This window comes from Simochromis diagramma, unplaced genomic scaffold, assembly GCF_900408965.1.
Source record: "Simochromis diagramma unplaced genomic scaffold, fSimDia1.1 OVJJ01000387.1, whole genome shotgun sequence".
Lineage (NCBI taxonomy): Eukaryota > Metazoa > Chordata > Actinopteri > Cichliformes > Cichlidae > Simochromis > Simochromis diagramma.
The window spans coordinates 1,093,173-1,109,747 of NW_024387152.1; the positions used below are offsets into that span (position 1 = coordinate 1,093,173).

Consider the following 16,575-nt stretch of genomic DNA (forward strand, 5'->3'; position numbering starts at 1 on the left):
AATACTTTGTGACAGTGATTTATTTACAATGAGTGAATTTAAAAACAAAGGAAGGGAGCGAAATATAACTTCGGGGTGAACCCAAGGCCAAAACAACGAACAACAGGTAGCCTATCTCAGGAGTACATAAAACTTACCTGTTCAAAAGAACTAAACCAAACGACAATTACTTTCCTCCCTGCCCGACAAAAACAGGCTCCTACATTAAACCAACACAGTTAAACAGTGAACACACGGTCTGCCGGCTGGGTGGGGCCGAGGATGAATGACCTGGCAGTCCCTGGCGGTGTCTTCTTATGCGCTGCCTCCCAGTCATTAGCCAATCGGTACGATCCGTCCACCCTGGATGCACCAATCATGGAGGAGCACCTGCACACTCAGATTTACATATTAAAATTACGACAACAGTCATAACAGTAAAATATAGTTTAAAACACCAAATTCTTAATAAAACTTAGATATATATATTTTAATCAAACTCGGGGCCACACACCCCCATCGTGTGTTAACAAATATATCGCCTTTTCACCGAAACACACTGGTCTCAGTTAATGCTTCTGCAGAAATCATGAATCTGTTATGCGACCAGTATATGCTGCACTTTGGGAATAATGAGAACTGTGAGTTATTAATGTACAGCTAACATGTTAAAAATGAAGGGTGTCAAATAAAACTGCTGAAGGCCCCAGAAAGGTTATGTCCGGCCCTGCGGTGAATGAACAGCTTAAAATTCACGCTCATCGCATGAATGTTTAAGCTGTTTCACGTGTTTTCAAATATCTGCAAGTGGGAAAGCACGCATGCACTCATATACTTCATCTATATCTCTCACTTTTCTTTCTCACACTCACTCAGTCACTCATACGCATGCTATCAAACAGTCTGCATCAGATCAAAGCCAGTGCTGCCTGCGTACTCCTCCCCCCTCTGCGCCGAGCTCTGTGGGCTGTAAACACTATCCAAGCAAAGGCAGCCTTGAAGACACGAAGACAAGTAACTACCTGACACCTGACACTGACTTGAGAGCACTCACCGTGGTCTACCTGGGAGTAAAATACACACACACACACAGACAAAGCTACCTGAGCTCCTTGCAGCAAGAAGCATCCATTCAGGGGGGGAGATCAGAGAAAGTAGCCGTGCAAACAGAGCCCCCCCCCACTCCCACAAAACACACTCCATAACAGCACGCCTCCTCACCCACATCCCTTCTCTTCCCCACCATACTCCTGCATACCAAACACCTACCAGTGCCTCTCCAATCTAAGCCACATACCGAAAGTTGATAGAAGTTTATGTGTGTGTGTGTGTGTGTCTGCACACTTGTATGTGCATTTAGAGATTCTTGTGTTCACAGTGCCTTTGTCTCTATGTGTGCCTGCCTGGGCTGTTCAGAGGCAGTTGAAGGCTAACTCAGGTATACTCAACGGAAGCAAGTGAGACGCTGTGGGTTACCGGTGGCGGCAACTTAGGTGTGTGCTGTCTTTTCATGTGAAACCACCTGAAAGCCAACCAAAGGTCCCCCTCCTTACCTTCACCCCCACCCCACCCACCCCGTTTCCCTTTCTTCCGCTCTCCATCTCACAGTACAAAGGGAAGAATGATTGAAAAAGAACAACAGAGGACGGTGGATGAGGTAAGGGGTCCAGGGTACACGGGTGGGGCAAGAGGCTGGAGAAAAGGGGCTGCTGTGAGTGGACAAACAGGGTGGTGGACTTATTTGTGTGTTTGTATGAGGCAATAATAACCCTGTAGGGATGAGCTCAGTCACTGAGTTCAGCGCAGCTTTATAAGAGCCTGGTGGGACAGGGTGTCGTTGCTGTAACGCACCTTCAGAACCATCCTTTATTTCCTCGTGACAACCTTTAGATCAAAAAGTCAGTGACACAATCTTTTTAAGATGTCCCTGCACATCTGTTTTGCATGGCTCCATCCACTCTGTGCCTTCATAATTAAACAGGTTATGCTCTCGGTTTAAACGTGTCGTGCTTTTTGTGCTTTTTGCAGGTAAATAAGGTATTTGACTACAGATTCTTCCATATTTACAGTTTGCGTGTTGTACTAAGGTTGACGTGTTTATATCACACGTTACACCAGTGTTAAAACTGTGTAAAATAGCTGCATTTGAGGCAGAGCTTGCTGACAGTGAGAAAAATCTCCTTACCAAAAAATAAAAACAGGAAAAGTAGCCAATAAAATGAAACATTTCAATTCAAAATGTTTTAGTGAGGTTTTAATATTTGTACCTAACTCGAGGGATAAAGCTACATCGTGACCACGTATAACAACTTGGCAAAGAACCAGTTTTAAATGATGTCATTAGGCATTAGTCTCGGTGGAAGGTGGATGTCAAGAAGCCATTTTTAAGCAGGGGAAATGGGGAGAAAATGTTGAGGTATGTCAAATTACACAAGAACTAGACTGAAAATCAGTGGCCACGGGTCTTATGGAGCGATGAATCCGAAATTTAAAGTTCTGGTTCAAATCATGATCAAAGAGGTATAAGGATGAGTGTCTCCAGCGATCTATCATCGTTTGGGGCTGCTGGAGTTAGGGATTTTGTCAAAATTGATGGAATTATAAGAACTATTAGATTCTGATCCACCATGAAATACCATATGGCAGAGTTTTTATTTTTCAGCATGACAGTGATCCCAAACACACTGCAGGAAAACCAGAACACTATCTATCAATCATTGATTGGATTCCCCAAAGCCCAGGCTTCAACAGTATTAAAGAAAATCGTTTTGACAGAGACCAGAGCAAAAAGCAGCCAAGATCCAGAGATGAGCTGTGGATGTCCTCCAAGAGTCCTTAAAGTTTATGTTTGCACATTTCAATTAGTCGCTGCACCGATATGAAGAAATGAGGGCTGCACAGCACAGTTTGTTTGTAAAAACGATCCTGTTTTCCAAAAACATGATCTTGTTCTTAAGAGGACACGTACATTTAAAAGTGTTACACCCAAACACTTTGCTATGTCTCCCTTTTACTCACTGTCGTACCAGGACAAAGCTTCTCAGGTGTTTGATCTCCGCTTCGCTTATTTTCTCTTCAGTGACAGTGTGATGTACGAGGGTTAATATGGTGAAATAGGCTGACTGAAGCCTACAGGTCCACACATGCACGACGCTGCTCTCTGTTTGATGCTATTCTGAGCAATGCCACTGGCGCTGCAATCAGACCCATGTGTTTTTGAGTGAGTTTGTAGGCGTGTGTGTGTCTGACTCCTGCACCTGTAAATTTTATCTATAAAATGTTGATTGGCGTCAGAAAAAAGGGACTGCTGATGGTTCTGGCACGTCTGTGTGTGTTTATATTCGCAGCACTGTGTTTAATTGTGTGTGTTCATAGTCCTGAATGGACGTGTGAATCGTGAATGTTTGTGTTGCGTTTGTAGCCTTACCCAGTTTTGCGTGATAGTATCAGTCGTGTAGCTGTAGAGGGAGGCTGATATGGAATGTTAACAGTGACTCAAAGTGTTGGGCTGTTTCCACAGAGTCTCATTCATGCAGAACTTTGATAGGACACGCAGGAGCGTCAACACATTTTAGGGAAAGATGAAGGCAGAGGGGCCCTATTATAATAGAATTCCAGTCATCTGCAGGGCGCAGATCATGTGAAAGATTATAGCTATTAAAACCAAAATTAGGCACCTGGGAGGTATGAAGCTTATCATCGCTGAGAGCATGATTACCATCATCGTATTAAATCATGCAATTATGTTTTTGTTAGTGTCGCTGCGCGGGAGCCAGAGTGGATTTGGGGAATTGGCTGATAAAATGGCGCCATCTCCTGGTAAAAGACAGAAGAGCATCACTGCAGGTCAAGAGCTGCACAACCAGCTGATGGCGTCACACAAATGTTGAAGCACCCATAACACTTATGTAACCGCAGTTATTAATGTAACAGAACATCACTTTGTGCTGCGCAATGTTATGACTTTGCATAACTGACTATTATATAATCAATCAGATGTAGCCATTCTTGTATTTTGCTTGTTTACATTATTGTATTTTGCACAACTCTGTTGCTTGTGAAGCTCGCACACAAGAATTTCACTCACATGTGCTGTACCAATGTACCTGCACATGTGATGTGACAATAAAAGTGATTTGATTTGATTTGATTACTTTGTTATTATTTACAACACTTAACTTCATTATTTATTTATGTATTTATTTATTTTACTTTGTGTATGTATTTATTCGTTATAGCATCAAGTGAACATTAATTTTGGTTCCTACCTGATAGTGTTTATGGTGGGACTGATGAGAGTGTAACATCCTGAGTGTTTTGGTGTTTGTTATAGAGCGCAGGTGTCAAACATAAGGCCCGGGGCCGCAGTTTGCCCAGTAACGATTCCCATCTGGCCCACTGGATGCCTTTGCAAAAATGTGAGTGCACATTTCTCTCTCTCCTGGCCATCCACGCTAAACCAAAGTAATTAAGTAATCGAGAAAATGTAATATAGAAATTTCAGGTTTTTTACAAGAGGTCACCAGAAACAGTTTAAGCCCAGGAAGTCGTGCTAACAGATTTCTTTGATTTTTTGTACAGCTGCATTTCTTTAATATGTAGAAAAACTGAGACATACTGTTGCCCATGAAGATATCTCAGGGATTAAATGTGTAGGAAACGTCTCCACACTGACAGAAACGAGAGTTTCACTGGACTAAAGACTAAAGTGGGCTGTATGTGGGCCACCATTTAAAATCAGGATCTGAACTCACTTTTGTGCTAAAGATATTTGCTCTATAACCTTTCTAAAGGTTCCTCATGTTAGTCTCATTTTATTTTATTATTTACATCAGTACATGTGTCATTTAGCAGTTCCACAGCTGACAGGTGGGGAGGATGGGAGTGGTAAAGAGGGGGGAAAGAAAATGGGGAAAATATTAGAAAACATAAAAAATAAAAGGACAGCACACAAGTGGAAAAACATAATGTGTGTTGGGTTGTGTTGTGTTGTGTGCGTTTGGGTATCTGTAGAAGATACTGTTTCCTGCCCTATCCACAGCTCAAAGAGAGCAGAGAGCGGTAACACAACAAGAAACTAGGGTTGCACTTAGTTTTAATGGTTTTGCTTCTGTTGGGACACACTGGCCAGCAGGAGCTGAGTGTGAATGGTTACAAATTAATTAATTACAGGCTCACTGAACTCCACTGGAAATATTGTCAAAGAATTCACTGCTAGGTTTGAGAGTCAGCAGCGAGGATTTCGCGGACAGAACTAAGCCTCCAACATGCATGTTTAATGACACGACGCACTGACTTGTCATGAATATGTGGACAGTGGAGTGCAAGCTCAAATGCTTTTAATGGTGCTGTAACACTGCGTCAAGAAAATGATGCCCTCTAAAGTTATTGATATGAAATTGTTCTAGTCTGCTGATGACAATACAGCAAAAGGTTTTCTAAAGTGCTTGTCGTCTCATATGGTTCATATGTACACAGCTGGTGGGCTTTAAGCTGTTGCTGAAAACATGTACACGCAGCAAATATGGCATATACTGTCAACATGACATCTCTTATCAGCTCTTTGCTCAAATACCATCCAAATGCCGTCTTTCACGTATGGCGTGCTATTTACTTTACAGTTGCTATGAATCTCAAAGCTGCTTTGCAACACCTCCAGCCCAGTTTTTGTTATGCTTGAGTCTGAATCAGTGTTGTATCTGTGCCACTAATGTCTGTTCTTTTCTGTCTCACCCTCCATTTATGCACACAGAAGGGCAGGGATGTGCTTTCAGAACAGACACACATAATTTTCTGTAGCTGGAAATACCAACCTTCGTTTAACTAAAGTGGTCCGTGATAAGTATAATAAATAAATGATATCTGCTGCATACAGCAAGACGTCCAATTCCCTACATTCTTCCTAAAAATGTACTTTCTCTTGTCAGAAGCCTTTCACCCAGAGCTTTGGGAAATGTTTTTTCCTTTTTTGCTGAGGTTGCAACTGAATATGTAGCGTGATTGACCTTTTCTCTGGAAAACATCAAACGGTCGTCGTTATTATTTGAGGCAGAAGTTGACATTGGCTGTCTTTGATGGGAGAGCCCCATTCAAGTTCCAGATTGCGGCAGATGCACTTTAAGTTCTTCCTCATCGACGATCAATTTGCAATACTAATAAGTAACCACACGTCAAATAATTGTAAACAATCTTTACAGTCACAGAAATTCCACTCAGACGGGTTTAAAACTTCCAGAGGCTACACTGTCTTTGACTGAATTATTCTGTTACTGCACTTTCAGCAAATTCTGAAACCACAGGAGCTTGAAGTCTCATGCACTTCACAGCCCAAACTGCATGTCATTACTTCTGCTGACCGCAGATGAGAAGTGATAAATATCCAGGAGTAACTGTGACGGTGACACTGTCTTCTCTGGAAAGAGGAAGCCATAATTGCATGATTTCTGAGTACAGTACATGCATGCTGACTCAATTATCCTGACTCCACTGGGCAGTCCTAAAGGTGCAGAAATCACAGCAGAAAAACCCAGCTGGATGTTGTTTCCATGGATTTAATCGTAATCGAATAAAAGGGTCGAGACTGTTGTTTCAACACGTCCCTTTTGGAAATTTTGGATTCTTTTCCAAGATGTAACTTGTGTTTTATTCCTCTTTCTTTATCTCGAGATGTTTTTTCTTTTAAGATTCTGCTGACTTGGTAGCGTTGCATAATTTGTGCAGATTTTTCACATACATGCTTAACATGCTGCCACATACAAAGACAATGGATTCAGATCTGGTGACTAAAGTGTTCATTGAAGTGCACTGAGCTGTCACATTGTGAAACCAGTTTGAGAGGCTGGAAATAACCAGAAGATGGTAAATTATGGTCATAAAGAGAGTCACACGTTCACCTGTGACACTGAAACCATGATTGATTGGTAGATATTAAAAGAGGGCCAAGAAAAAAAAATTCCCAACAGCATTAGCGCATGGACTTTGGACACACATCCTTCTGGTCCAGTGAAGAAGAAAGAAGGTAACAGGTGGCAGTATGAGTAATTCTTCAAACACCTAACTCAGGATAAGCAGACTAGAATTTGCAGGAATATCACTTTCTATACTTTCCTCCTAAGCCTGTGCTCACTTAGGAATAATCGGTTTAAAGCCAAAAAGGCTTTAAACCTGGAAAACAAACTACACCGAATATTTTTGATGTCACGTCATGATCTGAAGCCAAGGACTCACAAAAAAAATGGTATTTAATATTAACATCAGACGGCACCATATTTTGGAAGATGCATGCACAGTCTAAACATGGCAAGAGGCAGATGCTACATGTGATTCTTTTTGCAAATGAGGCGACAAGTTCAGGGAGGGAAAGAAAAGACAGCTATTGTTTCGCCTCCCCTGCCCTTGTGACAGCTGTGGAGTGGAGGTGTGGGCCTCCTGCAGGAGAACACTGAGCACGGAGACAATATGAATGGCTTCGCCAAGTGTGAAGTGTGTGGGCTTTGCTCTGTGCAACAGGGGCTGCTTTCAGAATAGCTCATCAAACACCATCAGGCTCTTTATTGTGTTCTTTGGAAAATTTTGTGTAGATGTTTTGCTTTATCTTCAGAGTGTGATAAAAACTTTTACGCTCCCGCTCTAGCTTTCTTTGCCCGTGCTTATCTGGCTGTGAAAGCAGATGATTTATGTACCGTCTTCACACTTGAGTTTATGTGTTATTGCGATAAGGCCGGTGGGGTTGTGTGCGTGTCTGTGTGATGGTTTATGAGTGTTTATTGAGACCGCAGATTGTCGGATGGCCTACTGGAGGACACAAACAATCTTCCGTGGGAATGCAAAGTTCCATGAGTTCCCAATCCCTCTCCTTATCTCCAGCGTTCCCACATGAGTAATGCATGTTGTCCTCTGCACCATCTGACCACCGCACTGCTGGTGACCATCTGCAAACTGCATGCGTTTAGTTGCGTGCTGCAAGGTGGTTATAATGAAATACATCTGGGCAAAACAATCGCAAGTGATTGTCAGAAACGTCTGAAATACATAAATAAAAAGCTTTTATCTTTGTGTTAACCAAGAACGCAAGAGCGACAGACAGCAGTGTGTGAAACGAATTGAAAGGTGGAGGAGGAGGTGATGGTGTTGGGTGGGGTGTGTGTATGTGTGTGACAGAGAGAGAGAGAGAGGAATCAACCTCAAGTTTTGCATACTTTCCAGTGTCTCTCATACACAGTTAGTATGTCAACACCATGGTGTCCACCTGCCTGCTCACCTGCCAGACTGTTCACTGGAATCACCTGGCTACACTCAGGGCCCTGCCCATGGGTGTGAACACGAGGCAGAATTTAAAAAACAAACTGTTGCTCCCTAACTACAGATGGCACAAATCATTATTAGGTAGACGTTTAGTCCGACACAAATGAAACCTTTTAAATAAAACAATACGATTTTTGTGTTTATGCCTGTGAAGCAGCTAGATTTGAGTAAATAAATCGTGAGCGTCTCTCATACTCAGTGCATGTTTATGTTTAGTGTTTGTTCACTGAAAGATTGCTACTGTGAAAAAACACCCACTGTCACTAATGTCTTGGCACACACAGATACACACTTTTGGGTAGACGTTGGGGAAATTCCCAGTAACCTGCATGAGTAAAGGTGATTTGCGTATGCTCACTAATCTAGAGGGTTTGGCTGTAACTGTAAACCTATTACACCTGGACACACACACACACACACACACACACAGAGACATGCACACAGCCCCTTTGCTTCAAGACCTCGCACACTAATGGTCATTAAGTGGTTGAATGTGTGTTTGTGTGCGTGTGTGTATACACATGCATTCATAAGCCAGTTTTACAATTCACCTGCTATTCTTTGACCGTTAAACATCGAGTGACTCAGACTTGGTGCGGTTAGCTGATTAAATCGCTCGCGCACGCATGGACACCGTTACAAATGCACAGCAACGAAAGAAACAGGGAAATATATGAAAACGCACGTCAACAGCAGCAAAATGACATCATCATCTTTTTGACTTCCAAGAAATTAGGAAAGTGGAGAAGATTATGTGCAGCAGATAAATCTAGTGATCGTTAACCTGCCTTCTTGAGATAAGAAAAAGTAATCAATTAAGTTTGTTTGGCCTCGAACACTTCTTGAAACGATTCCCTGATTAAAGCACGACTCCCCTGGATGTAAATTCTTGAGCACATTGATGGATTGCCACATCGTATTTAGCTTTCCCACTCCAGTTTCCTGTAACACATTTCAGGTCCAAAAACACAAATTGTAACACCTACACTTTCTAGTAAAGCAATAATTCTTAGATTTCTCCCACCTGTGCAAGTGTGTGTGTGTGTGTGTGTGTGTGTGTGTGTGTGTGTGTGTGTGTGTGTTACTGAGTGCAAGGGTCCAATGTCTCTCTGGCCTTATCGCCTTGCCTGAATGCTCCAGGTGCAGACTGCCCTCTAAGAGCCCTAACCGTCAGCTGTAACACTGAATGCTGAGGGTTTTTCCGAACACGTTTATCAAGTCCTTTTGTGAAGCTCTTGTGGGTATTTTGACAAAGAATCATTCCTACAACTGCAGCTACAACTATTTCTAACCTTAAACATTTCATTCAACACTTTTGCACAACTGTTCTTGCAGATAGCAGTAATGTCTTGGTACTACTGGTACTACTGTGGATACTGACACGTCTTTAACACACATTTGTGCAATGTTATGGATGCAGACGGGGTAAAACAAATCTGACCTGGCGATTGCTCTTATCTGCTCTTTGTGCCAAGAGCTACAACAGAACACTTTCAAATCTGTACAGCTGACTTTTCCTTTTCTTTCCTTCATTAGTTTTTGGCATCAAAATTACTTGGTTTGTGTCTCTGAGTGAAATATAGACTCTCATATGTTGACCACACGTTGCAAAGCAACCCCCCGAATCTGCAAGCTGTTTTTTTGTTTTTGGTTGTTGCTGTAATTTCAAATTTTGTATGAAGACATGGGTGGTTTTTTTGTATAAAAATGATGCAACATCTGTCGACAATTAGGCAACTTGTTTTCCTCTCAGCTCGATTATTTGAGTGCCTGAAAACCTGCATTTCTGACTTTAACTGACTTAAACTCTAAGCATTTATCTCAGGGTGCAGCTGCCAAACGTGGAAAAATAAAAGTGTCACAGGTATAAGTTGTACTCTCATCAATCATTTGGTTGATTGATGAGAGTACAACTGAGTAAAACTGAATCAGTGTGCGCCCCATGTTGCTCCTGAGATGAACTTTGACCTTATAAAAAATGCAATTACCTGGTTATTTTATCTTTTTAGGAAATTGCATGAAAGTTTGTTTTAATTGGTACATGAACTCTTACATATGGAAAACTTTTTTGTGAGATAGATAGATAGATAGATAGATAGATAGGTCGATAGGTCGATAGGTTGATAGGTATCAGTTTCATGCAACAATCCTTACTATGGTATTTGTGTAACTGAGACCTCCTGAAACTGAAGGTTCATAAAAAAAGAATTATGATATTATGATACTGGTCATGGGATCTGTAAGCAAATATTCCTCATATATCCTTCTTCATTATAAAGACCACAGCCTACTCTGTCGTTTCTTTCTCACTCGTGGTTGTACTTTAATATAATATATGGAATACACTGTCAGCATCCTGAGAGTTAAAAAAAATTGGGATCACATGCGTTAGGTACGGGAAATACTGCTGATCTTTCAAAGAAGATATGGCTCCCCCTTGCCGGACAGGTTTTTCTGGACTGATTCTCTATTAATTTAAAACACGCACGTGTCCCTGCTGCAACACACCTGAATAAAATAAACAGGTCATTAGCAAAACTATAGAACTTGACTGCATGCTGAGGTGGCGACCCCTAACAATACTCAAGTAAATCTAAATAAATGTAAGTAAATGTAAGTGTTTGGAAAAATGTACTTCTAAAAGTACTTTTATTGCATATTTATGTTTATGTTCATTCACTCATGAGATGCTGTAACAGGAATCAATGGCTGAATGGCCACATCAGCAAGCAGTCAAGTTCTGCAGTCTGGCTAATGCCCTAATTTTATTCAGTGTGCTGCAGCAGGGACGCGTGTAAAGAGCTCCCTCGAGGACTGTTTGACACCCCTGGTGTTGGACCATCGCTCTGGATTTAAGCAGCAGAAACATCTGACTGCAGATATCTTTAGTTAAGACGTTACTGACTCTGAAAGCCAACCAAGTGTTTGCTCGTTCACTATGACATAATGACCCTCAATCACCATGATCCCTGTGTACCCTGATCATTTACAGGGAATGTGCCTGTGGTAATATTTCAGTGTACTGAACGTGTACACAGATCGATGACACGCTATAAAGTTATTGTCCAGATTCCCGGTGTTTTTATCGTGCTGTGATACCCACGGCTTCTACGGCTTCATATGCACCATATATCATTCATCCAAGCAGGCAATAGGCTGGATTTGTTACCACAGTGCTTATCATGAGTCAGTGGCCTTTGATAACACAGTTTGCTGCTTTGCTTTGTGCTTTTTTTGGATGTAGATGCTCATCATGTCCCAGCATGCCTTGCAGAACTACACTGTAAAAAGTTCATCAGTTTAACATTTGGTTAACATAAAGAATCGCTGACACTCCTGTTTACTCGCCACTAGAAAAAGAGTTTCGTGTCCTACTGGACTGTTTGCGGGACCTCAAATGAACACAGGTTAAACACACTGACACACAAACACACACACAAAATAGCATTGGAATAAAGGCATTATCTGCTTTAATATTATCTACTCTTAACTTGGTTTGTTTGACCACTGAGACTGTTGTAGCGAACCTGACAGTGCACGCAGCAGACTCTAAGAGGTTGACAGGTTTGTTGTCACAGATCAAACAAAAGCTTTGGGGAAATCCCTCTCCTATATACATCGTGCGAAAGAAAGCACATGTTGCGCTACAACACATGTTGTGTCCAGGAATCTACGCCTGAAATTTAAAAAAAAACACACACACAACAAAAACAGCACAAAAAAGGAAGCAGCCACAATGCAGCGCACATCAAAAGCCACCTATGAATGACGCTGTTTTCTAAACCTGCGGGGTGATGTAATGCCTGCCGCTGTTGGCTTCCCTGCAATGGTTTATGAAGAACAATGTCATTGTGTAGGAGCATTCATTATCACTGTGATGACAAATAATTTCAGATTACAGTTACAGTTACAACTTTGTGGTTAAGTGAAGCCAGCGGATTATCTGTGACACAGATGAGTTGTAACATTTTACTTTTACAGCACGATTTTACCTTAACTGCATTGTCCTGAGGATGTGTAAAGTCTTTTAAGTGTTTTAAGAATTTTTACTCTTTTTAACTCCAAGCATTGATAATTAAATCCTGGCATTTAGGCATTGGAAGTATGATATTCCCGAGGATTATTTTTCCTAGTTAGGATTAGATTTTTTTTAAGTAGTCCTGGAGACGGACCTTGCATAGAGAGCATGCCTTCACTCTTCTCTCACTTGATTTTATGCAAATGCCCAGTTTTAACATAACGAATGCTGTAAATACAAAACGTCTGCAAATAAGTTTTAATGTGAGTTATAGTTCTGAAATTAGGGTACAGTACAAATGTCTAAATATCCTTAGATGTACTTACATCTACATGTTATTGTGCTCTAGAGAATCTGTTTTTCTGCAACAAATATAATGTGTAAAATACCCATCACTCATCATATTTATCATATATATATATATCAGATCATATTTTTTAACCTACTCATATGAGTTTCATGTTTGACCTCAACAGAAATATAAAATCAAAATAATATAGCCACATTATTGTCCTCCATGGCACCTCGTCTGTGCCAAATGAAATGATAAGAAACCACAGGCACACCGCAGGCTTTGACTCCCTTAAAATGTGAAACACTGACGATCTCCAAAAACAGGACAAACTTTATTGCTGACATTTAAACGTCTGTACGTCTGAAAACAATTATAAAACCAGTGACTGTACAGTAGCACTTTGGATAATACTACCGTAAAAATTACATTGTATGAAGAGACAATAGATAGGCAAAATAAACCACTCCCCCCTTTTGACAGCCCTCACTGGCCAATGAGAGGGGGAGGAGGGCATGTGTGGATAGAGTATAAGAGAGATGACATCCAGGTGGAACATCACACAGGTGAGCATTCACATTCTGACATCTCCGCCTTTTAATGCCTGAGGATATTACTTTACTGCACCACACGCAGGAGTGCGCCTTCGACGGGTACGTCGATCTTTGCTGTGCTTATTCGCTCAAGTCAGCTTTTTCTGTCGTTTCTTTTCATATGATGGTGTCTGATAAGTTAGAGAAGTGGTGTTGAGTTTATGTGTGACGGCTTCTTTCACTTCTCAGTTCATGTTTGACAAAGTTTTGACCACTGGTTCAACTGATGAGGTCGTCTTCTCTTTCCAGATCATCCTTTTGGTATGCTGACAGAAATGGAGACGGTGAGTTTGATCAGATTTTTTTGATACTTTCTCTATTTTTTGTTGGGCATCATGTGAAGGAAGGAAAGGCATATTTATATATTTATAACTGGATCTGAGTGACAATTTGGTCTTAAATATTACCATGTCATCTATGTATAGACTGAGGGTAAAAGGCTACTGGAAAATGGGCTATGAAAAGCTAAGCCATATGGTACAGTTACCTGCATGTTATCTGTGGCCATGAAAACACAAACACTTGCATAAATTTGCCAGTCAAACTAAAATACACATGCTTGCAGTGTTGTTCCTCGGCTCTTATCCAAAACACAAACCCTTCAGCACAGAACTAGGATCAAATTCATTTCATTAGTGCGAGATTAAGTTTTGCAAATGTGTGCTATTTAAATTAATCCTATTATAACAATGAGCTGTGCTCCTTTTTTAGGGCTCTAAACAGACCGAGGCTCATTCAAAATTGATGAATGTGTCCGTCAGTGATCTTCAGATAGCAAAATCATTCACTGTGTGCATCACAGCACAACAGTGGCACACAACAGAACATCAATGGGCTTCATGAGAAGAAAGAAAGAAAACAAAACAAAATGGGTGTTATGTGTCATAGTAACGCCTCAGGCTATCACTGACAATAGATACAACAAATGCAAATGTTCATTATGTCCTGCCGTGTGTGTGTCAGATGGCTTATGCAACCGAGATCAAGCTAAGTGGAGGCAGGGGAGCCTGGAGTGGAGTGGCTCCTTCCTCCTGCCCTGAGGTTGACCTGGAAGTCATCGAGGAGTACCTGCAGGAGCATTCACTGGAGGTCCAGCCTGCACACACGCCTGCATCACCTCTGACCTCAATGGGGCAACACATACACTCCCACCAAGGCAGCAGAATTATAGGTTAGTGTCATGATGGTAATGATGGTCGGGGGGGGAAGATAAGAGAGATGCCAGAGTGTGTCTGAGTGTGGATTATTTCTACATGTATCTCTTTTGTGTTTCTCTATAGAGAATAGTTGGTCAGGTCAGCATGCTTATGAGTGGCACTGTGGCTCTCACAGTGAGGAATACAGACAGCAGCCCGAAGCCTGGCCTAGTCCCCATGACAACCAGTGGGTAAGTTCAAGAACCTCAACTTCCTGGTAAATTTAGCCTTAATTATCTTTTTCATACTGTGTGAGAGGCACGATCGACTCGAAGTAGAATTTAGACTAACATGAGCCATTTCATTGGTGTTATGTATGATTTATAAAGATAGTTACACGTTTTTGTCTGTGTCTGTGTGTGTGTGTGTGTGTGTGTGTGTGTGTGTGTGTGTGTGTGTGTGTGTGTGTGTGTGTGTGTGTGTGTGTTCACCACAGGGACACATAGCATATTCCGATGAGGCATCTGGATACATTGACTCAGATTCCCAGTCCAGTAGCTCCCAGTACCAGGATTCGCCGTCACCATCCTCTGACACAGGAAGCAGGAAGGACAGAGATCCCCTGCCTCTTGCACCACTGTCAGGTAGAGTGGCACACACACACACACACACACACACACACACACACACACACACACACACACACACACACACACACACACAGAACCACATTTGAACATGTGTGTAAGAACTAAAACTCTCAACAGCCTACAGATACCAAACGTCTCCCACACAGCATTCTGTTTTCATGCACGCACATATGAGACAGTGTTACCTCATATTTGTATTTACATCCCCTTTTTCCTCCTAAGGAAAGAGGAAGGAGCGGCTGTTCCAGTTCCTGTTTGAGATGCTTCAGACGCCATCGATGCGTAGCTGCATCTGGTGGGTCCAGTCCTCCTCTGGCACATTTCAGTTCTCTTCCCAAAACAAGGAGAGCCTGGCCCAGCTGTGGGGTCGGCGAAAGGGGAATCGCAAGCCCATGACGTACCAGAAGATGGCACGGGCTCTAAGGAACTACTCTCGCACAGGCGAGATTCACAAAGTTAAACGGAAGCTCACTTACCGCTTTGATGAGAAGACGCTAAAATGTCTACAGGGAGACTCAAATACAAAGTAGAAACAATGAGTCTATATTAGCATAGAAATAGAATAAGGACAAAGGATGTCAAGGGAAATCACTTTGGGTGTCCCATGAATCTCGTGTCTGCTTATTATAGTTCTGTGGCATTTTGAATAACAAATGAATACTGAGTATTTGAAGGCCAGAAGCGGATGCACCGTAGCTCAGAGTCAGTTATACATACAGACCCACATTGTATTCAGTGTGAGGGGAAGAACTGTAAATGCAAACTTCAGGTACAGGCTAGGTGGGAGAGGTGATCTGGCTTTTATCATGTAAATCGAAAAGGTTATTGTAGAACATCTACTTTATAAGTAGAACGTAAATCCTTCAAATAAAAGTAGCATATTTCTCTTCTTTGTGTGTGATTCTGTATCGCAGATGTTTAGCAGATACAGTTTACAAGCATCTTCTTCATTTTGGTTAAGAAAACATGATCTGTTTGTGTCAAAAATGTCTTTTTTATGATAAAATAAATCTACACATATTTTCAGAACATCTGACTATATGCTTGTGTGTGTGTGTAAAATGATAAAGATAACCCGCACAGTGCATGTGGCTCAAATACACACAGACATGGACGGACAGACCTGCACCCACAGCCAAAATTGTATGCAAAGTGAGCATGCAGGGAAAAACCGCCACTAAAAACAGACGTGTTAATCAGTAACATCTGAAAAGTCTGCACACACAGAAGCGAGCACACACAGATACACACCCTAAACTTTGATGAGAAGTAGACTTTTTTTTCCATAAAGCTGCCAAACTGAGTGTCAATCCCAAGTTAAATAAACAATAGTACCTATTGTACTGTTGTACTAGTACTTGATTTATAGAACACACTCACAGGTTTTGTTCCAGTAGTTTCTTCGTGCCACATTTGCAATGTCAAGTAGTAAAAGTGACTCATTGGTGTATCATGTATTGTGTTTCTGTATGATTTTGACCTGTTTCGATACTTTCATTCCAAAAGAAAGGCAAAAAAGAAATTCTACCTTTTCCTGAAATCCACGTTTCCTTTACTGCGGTTACCAAGTACCTTGTGGCTTAAAATTTAACAGTCAAAACTG

The 16,575-nt window shown here is 41.5% G+C and overlaps 1 protein-coding gene across 1 annotated transcript; it reads left to right on the plus strand.

The window, feature by feature from the left end:
* The first annotated feature begins 13,142 nt into the window (after positions 1-13,142).
* Positions 13,143-15,535, plus strand: LOC120744014 (transcription factor Spi-B-like). The gene is made up of 6 exons (XM_040048131.1): positions 13,143-13,246; positions 13,436-13,470; positions 14,150-14,357; positions 14,467-14,573; positions 14,819-14,966; positions 15,195-15,535. Exons 2-6 carry the CDS (start codon positions 13,450-13,452, stop codon positions 15,500-15,502), a joined length of 792 nt encoding a protein of 263 aa, XP_039904065.1. The 5' UTR covers positions 13,143-13,246; positions 13,436-13,449; the 3' UTR covers positions 15,503-15,535.
* The last annotated feature ends 1,040 nt before the right edge of the window (positions 15,536-16,575 follow it).

What these genes read in the sequence shown, in the direction of transcription:
- LOC120744014 (XM_040048131.1), top strand. Translation starts at nt 13,450, where the DNA reads ATGCTGACAGAAATGGAGACG. An exon ending in CCAAGGCAGCAGAATTATAG is followed by an intron (nt 14,358 to 14,466) that starts GTTAGTGTCATG and finishes GTTTCTCTATAG; the next exon opens with AGAATAGTTGGTCAGGTCAG. An exon ending in GTCCCCATGACAACCAGTGG is followed by an intron (nt 14,574 to 14,818) that starts GTAAGTTCAAGA and finishes TGTTCACCACAG; the next exon opens with GGACACATAGCATATTCCGA.